General features: G+C 47.3%; 2 protein-coding genes across 4 annotated transcripts in view; one reads left to right on the top strand and one right to left on the bottom strand.

Moving 5' to 3' along the window:
* aspdh (aspartate dehydrogenase domain containing) overlaps positions 1–4,400 on the bottom strand; it is a 5,786-nt gene extending 1,386 nt beyond the window's left edge. Inside the window, exons 1-7 of one of the 3 annotated variants that reach the window (XM_027029731.2) lie at positions 4,222–4,400; positions 4,078–4,126; positions 3,085–3,141; positions 2,850–2,994; positions 2,188–2,272; positions 1,944–2,093; positions 180–403 (exon numbers count right to left, since the gene is read on the bottom strand). In XM_027029731.2, coding sequence (XP_026885532.1) covers positions 180–403; positions 1,944–2,093; positions 2,188–2,272; positions 2,850–2,994; positions 3,085–3,141; positions 4,078–4,126; positions 4,222–4,224 — 713 coding nt within the window. In that variant the 5' untranslated portion in view covers positions 4,225–4,400. Of the gene's footprint in view, positions 1–179; positions 404–1,943; positions 2,094–2,187; positions 2,273–2,849; positions 2,995–3,084; positions 3,142–3,501; positions 3,696–4,077; positions 4,127–4,221 lie in introns of those variants that run through there. The other 2 variants (XM_027029733.2, XM_027029732.2) reach the window with 2 other exon arrangements.
* Positions 4,401–4,517: 117 nt separating this feature from the next.
* tmem86b (transmembrane protein 86B) lies at positions 4,518–8,336 on the top strand. Its single transcript, XM_027029734.2, has 3 exons — positions 4,518–4,732; positions 5,777–6,020; positions 6,719–8,336. The coding sequence occupies exons 1-3, from the start codon at positions 4,682–4,684 to the stop codon at positions 7,174–7,176; spliced, it is 753 nt and encodes a 250-aa protein (XP_026885535.2). The 5' UTR covers positions 4,518–4,681; the 3' UTR covers positions 7,177–8,336.
* Positions 8,337–10,000: the final 1,664 nt, after the last annotated feature.

Genomic DNA, 10,000 nt, shown 5'->3' on the forward strand with positions numbered 1-10,000 from the left:
TTTACAATACATGCGACACTCTAAATCCAGACGTGCACGGTTACCCTGAAATCCAGCTACAGAAAATTTACTCCGCGTTCTCCAAGACATTCTGACCTCACAGGTGAACATTTAAGCAGGTGTCTGTGCGTCTGAAAACACGCTGACAGACTCGAGCAGTGTTTGAGGGTCATTCTTACGCCGTGTCTGACACAATCTCTCCAGCGACGCCATGGAAACCCAGTGCTGAGGCGGCTATGGCAGCTGCTGCCATGGTGTTCACGTTGTTGGGGGCGATGGGGCAGAGGTCTGCTACAGAGCCATGAAACAAGACACGCCTCCCCTCCACTTCTGACCAATCAGAGAGCAGACCTTCACCGAGGCGGAAACAGGAGGGGTGCTTTGACATACGAATGGAAAGGGCCTGTTTTGGGGCCAAACAGACATCACACATCAGATACTGACAACATCAGACATCAGACACTGACTGGCAAAGTGCCAAACGCTCCCAGTACTCTCGTATAAACACTAGCGTCTCCCGCTCCCAGTACTCTCGTATAAACACTAGCGTCTCCCGCTCCCAGTACTCTAGTATAAACACTAGCGTCTCCCGCTCCCAGTACTCTCGTATAAACACTAGCGTCTCCCGCTCCCAGTACTCTAGTATAAACACTAGCGTCTCCCGCTCCCAGTACTCTCGTATAAACACTAGCGTCTCCCGCTCCCAGTACTCTCGTATAAACACTAGCGTCTCCCGCTCCCAGTACTCTCGTATAAACTCTAGCGTCTCCCGCTCCCAGTACTCTCGTATAAACACTAGCGTCTCCCGCTCCCAGTACTCTCGTATAAACACTAGCGTCTCCCGCTCCCAGTACTCTAGTATAAACACTAGCGTCTCCCGCTCCCAGTACTCTAGTATAAACACTAGCGTCTCCCGCTCCCAGTACTCTCGTATAAACACTAGCGTCTCCCGCTCCCAGTACTCTCGTATAAACACTAGCGTCTCCCGCTCCCAGTACTCTCGTATAAACACTAGCGTCTCCCGCTCCCAGTACTCTCGTATAAACACTAGCGTCTCCCGCTCCCAGTACTCTCGTATAAACACTAGCGTCTCCCGCTCCCAGTACTCTCGTATAAACACTAGCGTCTCCCGCTCCCAGTACTCTCGTATAAACACTAGCGTCTCCCGCTCCCAGTACTCTAGTATAAACACTAGCGTCTCCCGCTCCCAGTACTCTCGTATAAACACTAGCGTCTCCCGCTCCCAGTACTCTAGTATAAACACTAGCGTCTCCCGCTCCCAGTACTCTCGTATAAACACTAGCGTCTCCCGCTCCCAGTACTCTCGTATAAACACTAGCGTCTCCCGCTCCCAGTACTCTCGTATAAACACTAGCGTCTCCCGCTCCCAGTACTCTCGTATAAACACTAGCGTCTCCCGCTCCCAGTACTCTCGTATAAACACTAGCGTCTCCCGCTCCCAGTACTCTAGTATAAACACTAGCGTCTCCCGCTCCCAGTACTCTAGTATAAACACTAGCGTCTCCCGCTCCCAGTACTCTCGTATAAACACTAGCGTCTCCCGCTCCCAGTACTCTCGTATAAACACTAGCGTCTCCCGCTCCCAGTACTCTCGTATAAACACTAGCGTCTCCCGCTCCCAGTACTCTCGTATAAACACTAGCGTCTCCCGCTCCCAGTACTCTCGTATAAACACTAGCGTCTCCCGCTCCCAGTACTCTCGTATAAACACTAGCGTCTCCCGCTCCCAGTACTCTCGTATAAACACTCGTGTAAATATCAGTTACTTGGAGAATTGAAATTCTGGAGTAGAAATAAAAAATCTCTCAAGTGGAAACTAATTCATATCCAAGTCCTCTGCTGTTAACTTGTTCCTAAATTTAAAAAAAAAATTCTTTAATGTTAAATGAGTAACATTAGCATTTAGTGATTAGTAATCTCACTCTTAAAGATCCACTGTCATTCATCCTCTGGATGTCTTGGCCACCCCATAATGCACCACTGGGCACATAGAGTGTTTTCCCATGTTGCTTTGCAGTAAGCCGGAGTGCCTGGTCCAGCTGAGGATTGGCTAGAGCAGAGGGACTGCCCACCTGTGGGCAGGGTAAATATGACTTGGTGGAAGGATCTTAGCCAGTCCACTTTTTTAATAAACACTAAGGACCTAATCCAAAATGATAACATTACCAGGAAATTTGCGTGGGCCAGGAACTGAATGCCAAACTCCTTCACTATATGTGGATGACAGACTTCCACGATCACATCGGCATTTCTGGGGCACAAGCATGTGTGCATGATGGATGATATCGCACGGACATGAATAAAATATCACATCATGGAGAGACAGAATACAGATTCATAAACCTGCTCATTAATGTGTGTGTTCGAGTCTGTGTTTCCCCTGTTCACTTTCAAACAATGTCTTCTCAGTGTAATTCCACCATGTGGCAAACACACTACCTTGTTCCTAACGAACTAAAATTTACATTTATGGCATTTATCTGACAACTTGAGTAACTGAGAGTTAAGGGTTGTGTTCGGGGGCGCAACAATGGAAACCCGGCAGTAGTGGGCGTCTGTAGACTGGGGCCTCATTCTAACTTATCCATGACACCCTCCCCTAGAAGTGTGTATAGAGTCAGGCCAACTCACAGTAATCAGATTCTGTTACAGCATGGACTCAGACTCTGAGTGTTCTCTCTGTTCGCCAATCATATCTGCAAATAAGGTATTTCTCTTCATTACTCTGTGTTGCCAGTGTTTACTGCCAGGTTGCTAGGGTAAGAGAATCTGTGACACACCAGTGTGTGAGGATTGTGTTTGTGTGAGGAGTGTGTTTGCATGCACACCTGTCTGTAAACTCCGCTAAGTCGGTCAGGATCTGATCGTCTGGGACAGAGTCAGTAAGTTTGTCTGTATTTCTGTTCCAAACAAAGGCCAAGCTAAGCCCCACCCCTGGCCCATCCCTCTGTATGCGATCCACTAGAAACCGACCTGTAGCAGATAAACAATGGTGTAATCACTTCACTCATAGTTAAATATGTAACAGCATATGTAGACTTTAAAGTGTATAATAAATGCTACCTAGATGTCCATAACCCACGACTCCAACCTTTATGGGTACAGCTCTGTGATCCATATCTGCAGAGAGACGCAAGGAATCATGGAATCGTTCACGCACTACTGTGTTTCTGACCTCATCCCTAGTGTGGGTGGCATCTGCTCAGGGTCCTGTTTGTCAGAACTTTGTTGATGTTTAACAGCTGGTAGCTGATGGGCAGTACCATCGGTGACGCTCACGTATAGTCAGATGTTACCAGAATTAATGCCAACCACAAGTAGATGGTAGAAGGCTCATCTGAGCAGAGTATCAGAATATCTCTCCTCAATAGGATGCATCTTTATTTGTCTTTCTCACAGTCCCCACTTACTTCTGATAGCTCCTCCTCTCACCCACCAGTTTCCAAAGCCTGTCATATGCCTGTCTGTAGCTTCACTTACCTACAAGGTCCTCACCTCTTCTCTAGATCTTGGCTTCTCTGTCTAGCCTTCTCTTCTGAAGCACTTCCTCTGACTGTTAAGCACACTGACGTGTGAGGGACGACCCCAGAGGCTTGTGGGAGAATTGGGCTGAAGATCACAGGCTGAGTTAATGATTACACCTCTTGTGTTGACCCAACCATTACACCAAATGCAGGAGCAGCCTGACATAATCAGACTATTTAGCATCACAGATCCATGGTGACAAAGTTCAAACACATGTTCAATTCTATGTGGTCAGAAATACACTGAATTTTCCTTGTCTTAAGCCACCAGCTCTCTCTCTCTCTGTAATGAAGGCTGAGTCAGCCTCCCCACCTGGGACTCGAACCCAAGTCTGCAGGAGGTAAACATGAGCTCTGACTGCTGGACCAAAATGCATCTCGCTGTCACACCAGCCAGAGGACATACGTCCCACTTTCATAATCCCCAAAACAAGCAGGCTGTGTTGTCTTAACTCCCCTCAGTTCACTGTTTAAACCAATCAGTGCTCAGAGAGATGAGAGCAGCTGTCCAATAGGAACAGCCCAGACTTACCACCCTTCTCCAGCAGAAGATCAGCAGGTCTCAACAGTCTGAAGTTGTTCTGTGATCCAAGACAGAGAAACAAAAGATTTGTTTTTAGATGTCATTTTATTAGATTAAAACAGCAATGGTCGAGACAGCACAGATGTTTGCTACCATTGTTCAGATGATGTCTGGTGTTCTCTAGCTGACCAGCTGAACCTCAGTGGCAGGACAAGACTTCATCAGCTGTGATCTCGCCTGTTTCATCTCTTCAGCTTTGTCTGTAGTCATAACACTAACTGACATTTATTGAGGATAAATGTGTTTTAAAATCAGGCAAGCAAATTGTTGGGGGGGGGGTCATTTAATAATTTTGGTGTCACAGTAAATCCATGAAACCTTTGCTCAGACAGACAGTGTCACCATCCAGGTCACAGGTCCTGCATAATTGGGGAGAGGCCATACAGCGTTTATGACAGACCAATCTGACAGATAACGCATTACTCATATTGGTCTAAAGTTCACAGTCTAGTGAGGTCCACAGTGACAGGGACACGCTGGCATTCAGAGGCTCCACTGGTTCCACAGGAATACGTCTACAACTGTGTGTGAGTGTGAAAAAGAGAGAGGAGAGATGGACATCCTGGACACAGACGCTTATGACCGCAGACAACGCAGGAGCACGGTAATGACCTCTAGAACACATATCCTACGTTTATTATGACTACAGACAGCATACTAGCATGGTAATGACCTCTAGAACACATATCCTACGTTTATTATGACCACAGACAATGTAGGTACACGGTAATGACGTCTAGGACTCATATCCTACGTTTATTATGACTACAGACAACATAGGTACACAGTAATGACCTCTAGAACACATATCCTACGTTTATTATGACTACAGACAATGTAGGTACATGGTAATGACCTCTAGGACTCATATCCTACGTTTATTATGACTACAGACAATGTAGATACACGGTAATGACCTCTAGAACACATATCCTACGTTTATTATGACTACAGACAATGTAGGTACATGGTAATGACCTCTAGGACTCATATCCTACGTTTATTATGACCACAGACAACGCAGGAGCACGGTAATGACCTCTAGGACTCATATCCTACGTTTATTATGACCACAGACAACGCAGGAGCACGGTAATGACCTCTAGGACTCATATCCTACGTTTATTATGACTATAGTCAACATAGGTACACGGTAATGACGTCTAGGAATCATATCCTACGTTTATTATGACCACAGACAATGCAGGAACACGGTAATGACCTCTAGGACTCATATCCTACGTTTATTATGACCACAGACAACGCAGGAGCACGGTAATGACCTCTAGGACTCATATCCCATGGTTCTTGCTCACTCTAATGTAATGTCCACTGACAGCATCTCTTTTGCACCTTCGGTCGTGCACACTGCTGACCCCTGAATGACCCCTGTCACTCTTTAATGGGTGTGTGACGTGTGTGCTTACATGCGTGATAAACTGTCATCGCAGAGGCTTCAATTTATGAAGAACTATCTGTGTTTATTTTGTGTTTTCAGTGCAACACTTATATTGCTCTGCTTTTCTACCTCATCATCTCTCATCTCGTCCCCATCTCCCTTTTCTCATCCTCATATCTCTCATCTCATCCCCATCTCTCTCGTCTCGTCCTCCTCTCTTATCTTCATTTTATCTCTCTCTTGTCTCAGTCTTGTATTCTCTTTCTCTACCTCCTCCCTTTCTTTGCTTCAACAGCGGTGTATTTCTACCTGTGGATACCAGAATCCACCCCCTCTCCCCTGGCTGCAGGTGTAAAGTCCGCCCCTGTGCTCTCATTGGCTCTTCTGGTGCTAAGTTACAATGGGGGGTGGAGCCTGCTGGGTGTGGCTGGAGGGTTGGTCCTATCGGCATGTGGAGACGCCTGTCTTATCTGGAAAGAACATTTTCTTCATGGTAAAAAAAATTATAAATCAAATCACACAGACACACAAAATCATTTTGTTTCGTTGTAGTGTTTAAATCCTAACGCCTGTCTCCTTTCTTCTCTCCCTCTCCCCTCTCTCTCCCCCCTCCCCCCCCCCCCCTCTCTCTCTCTCTCCCCCGTCTCTCTCTCCCCCCTCCCCTCCTCTCTCCCTCTCTCCCCTCTCTCTCTCCCTCTCTCCCCTCTTTCTCTCTCCCTCTCTCTCCCTCTCTCCCCTCTTTCTCTCTCCCTCTCTCCCCTCTCTCTCTCCCTCCTCTCTCTCTCTCTCCCTCTCTCTCTCTCTCTCCATCTCTCTCTCCCCTCTCTCTCCCTCTCTCCCCTCCTCTCTCTCCTCTCTCTCTCCCCCTCCCCTCCTCTCTCTCTCCCCCCTCCCCCCTCTCTCTCTCTCCCCTCTCTCTCTCTCTCTCTCTCTCTCCCTCTCTCCTCTCTCTCTCCCTCTCTCCCCTCTCTCTCTCTCCCTCTCTCTCCCTCTCTCTCCCTCTCTCTCTCCCTCTCTCTCCCTCTCTCTCTGCCTCTCTCTCTCCCTGTCCCCTCTCTCCCTCTCTCTCTCTCTCTCTCTCTCTCCCCTCTCTCTCTCTCTCCCCTCCCTCTCTCTCTCCCTCTCTCTCTCTCCCCTCTCTCTCTCTCCCTCTCTCCCCTCTCTCTCTCCCCCCCCCTCTCTTTCCTTCAGGGATGGCCTGCTTTGCTCTGGCCCACATACTCTACTCTCTGTCCTTCCTCTCCTGGCGTTACTCCTCCTCCTCCTCCTCCTCCTGGCTGTACGTGCTGTACCTCCTGCTGTGGGGGGTGAGTGGTGGGACATTCTTCTACCTGCTGCCATTCCTCCGCTCCTCCCAGGACCCTGACATCTACGTGCCAGCCATCGGGGCTTACACGCTGCTCATCACCGTCATGGCAACCCTGGCGTTGCGGACGCGCCGTACACTGGTCATGCTGGGAGGGCTGACCTTCGTGATCTCTGACCTCACCATCGCGCTTCAGATGTTCAAGGTCATTGAGACACTGGATTACAATCGACACATCATCATGACAACGTACTACCTGGCACAGCTACTGATCGCTGTGGGTGATGTGAAGACCACACTGACACCGGAAGCAGATGACTTAGTCAAAAGGAAGAGGTTGTAGGGTCAGATCTGAGTCAGATATACAGCCTCAGACCTGTGAGAAGACCTTTTCATCTTCAAATGTTTGTGTTGGGGAAATCCTGTACCCATGATGTGCAGGTCCCAGGACTAAGACATCTGTATTATTGAAACGTTTTCATGTTTTCATGGTTGTAGCTGTTGAAGGTTTACAGTTGCTGCTTCCTTCCAGGACGTAGGATCGCCCTGGAACGGTGGCATGGCAGGCGTTACGTGTGTGTCTGACATAAGCATCCCATCTGCTCCTAATAAAGATGGAATTTGCCCATTCAAGCTTTTTCCAGCTTACTTTTTCTTAGTCCAGTATGTACAATCTTACGGTATTATTATTCAGAATTGTTCTGTTTCATTATTTAGGGCGTTTTCACACTACAGCGTTTTTCAGGGCCTGTCTGCTGTGCTCTGACTCACGTACTGTTCTCTCTGTCTTACTCCACAAGTTTGATACATTTTGTCAAGTGTGAAAGCAGTTTTCGGACCCAGGAGCAGGTCGGGGCAGCGATGTCTGGTCCATCTGACAGTGCTGGTCTGGGGTTCTGGTGCAGTCCAAGCCAGTGTGGATGCTCTCTGCTCCCAGTGCCACATGTGGGGTTGTGTGTTTGGTTCATTTTGTCACGTGACTGCTTCCACTTATTGCATTACTTCCCTTTTCAAGTGTATTTTCTGAGTAAATAAATGCTTACTTTTCAGAAAACTTTTAAAATCCAAATGAGGTACCCAAACGTTTTGCACAGCCCTGTAGAGTGTACATTATAAGGTAAAACCAGATTGTGTATGGATCCTTCTTTTTAGCAGGAGCTCCTGCATAGTGAAATTCCACGCATCCTGAAAACACTGTTCCTCTCCGCCCGAGTGTTTTTATCCAAGCAAATAGACGAAGTGATGTACGGAATAAAGTAATCAATCCACGGTTCAGACTGAGTTCTTTATGTGTGAAGGCAAACCACTGCTAACGAGCCCCTCCCCCAGACGAGCCCAAAACCGGTCCTGGGTGCGGACTCATTCCGGACGGATGTGAAGTGCCCGTGGTGTTCCTGTAAAACCCTGTGGTTCCGTCTTGGTCACAGTACAGCAGGTTTTCAGCCATGAAGAAGAAATTCTTCATTTTCATACTGTTCATTATAACACTGAGTGTTCCGGGTGTTTCCGATGTTCCCGGAAGGGCCTTCTGTGTTCTGCTTCCCCAAGTTGCATTTCCTCCTGGAAGTGTGACTGGGAGCACAAGACCTTCGAAAGCCCACATCATGGGTGAAAAGACTCAGAAGTGCCTGTAGCTGTTGGGAAGAGGACATGGGAATGTGTCCTGGAACGCTGTGTCCTCAGAACACCCACTCACTGCCGTGTTTGTAACATTTTAACCAAAAGCAGCTGCTCCACTGTGAGCACAATGCACAGGAAAAGACGGGAAGGCTTTTTCCCCCCAGAGGATGCTGGGAATTGTTTTCCCTGTAGAATTCTTGGAATGTTTCCCCTGTGGGAGACTGGAAATGCTGTTTTTGTTCTAGTGGAATGGTAGAGTACTGTTGCATGAAATGAGCTACTTCAATTCCCACCACTGCCTACTTGCTACTGTTGGGCCCCTGAACAAAACCCTTAACCCTCAACTTGTGTTCAGACATAATTGTAAGTCACTTTGCATAAAAGCATCAGATATATGCTGTAAATATGACAATATCACATATGCTGTTATCTGTAAAAAAAAAAAATCGATGCAAAGATTTAATTTATGCAAAAATGTGGGACATAATATTGTGATTCAAACCCTGACAAACTAATGCTAAGTGCTAGCTAAACTCCGCCTCCAAACCCTGACAAACTAAAGCTGTGCTAGCTAAGCTCCGCCTCCAAACCCTGACACACTAAAGCTAAGTGCTAGCTAAACTCCGCCTCCAAACCCTGACAAACTAAAGCTAAGTGCTAGCTAAGCTCCGCCTCCAAACCCTGACAAACTAAAGCTAAGTGCTAGCTAAGCTCCGCCTCCAGGCCAGCTCGCGGCAAGTGGACTGAGAACTGCATCCTAACTGGATGTTATGGCAACTGTAGCTACCCTGTGTCATCATGGCAATTGTTGCTACCCAGCCTAGTCAGAGGCTCTTCCCATTACTGGGTCCTGTTAAATGCTCCTACGGTTGCCAGATCCTCTCTGGGACTATTTGTGTGTGCGACAACAGAAACATGGTTGCCAGATCCTCTGTTTTCCAGTTTTCAGAACTCAGACTTTTTGTCATAAATATATTGATTTATTTAGCAGGTACCACAGTTACCATCACAAACTTGATCATCACTGTTCTCCCAGTCTGTGCTGCTACAGAGCTCCAGCAGTCATATTTAAGCAATTTGATTCTGTTCTGGGTGTGATGCCCCCTTCTCCCACCAGCTGAATCAGAATACTGAATCCAAATATTGAATACTGAATTCGAATATTGAATCAGTTTGATTTCCGTCAACCCCACCCCGGCCCTCCACCAGCTTGGAGTAGGCTGCGTTTACTCTGTTAAAGAGACACAAATTAATGTATTAGAAACTGTAATGGTGTCTTATTTTAGAGGGACTGAACAGGGTTAACAGAAGCTCAACTCTGCACTGCCTTGAAACTGCCCTGAGTTGCACATCACAGGGAGATACCAGCGTGTCCTGTGTCAGAGACAGCCAATGTGCCCAGGAAACATGCGTGTTATGTTTCACTGACCAAGAAATGTCAGACTCACAGGAAGGTTTATAGATGCTTCCTTGCTTTCCAAAATTCCAACACACGATGTAACTCGGAGTAAATTCATGAGACATTACTGTACTGTAACGCCTGCCAT

This window comes from Electrophorus electricus, chromosome 1, assembly GCF_013358815.1.
Source record: "Electrophorus electricus isolate fEleEle1 chromosome 1, fEleEle1.pri, whole genome shotgun sequence".
NCBI classification, from domain to species: Eukaryota; Metazoa; Chordata; class Actinopteri; order Gymnotiformes; family Gymnotidae; genus Electrophorus; species Electrophorus electricus.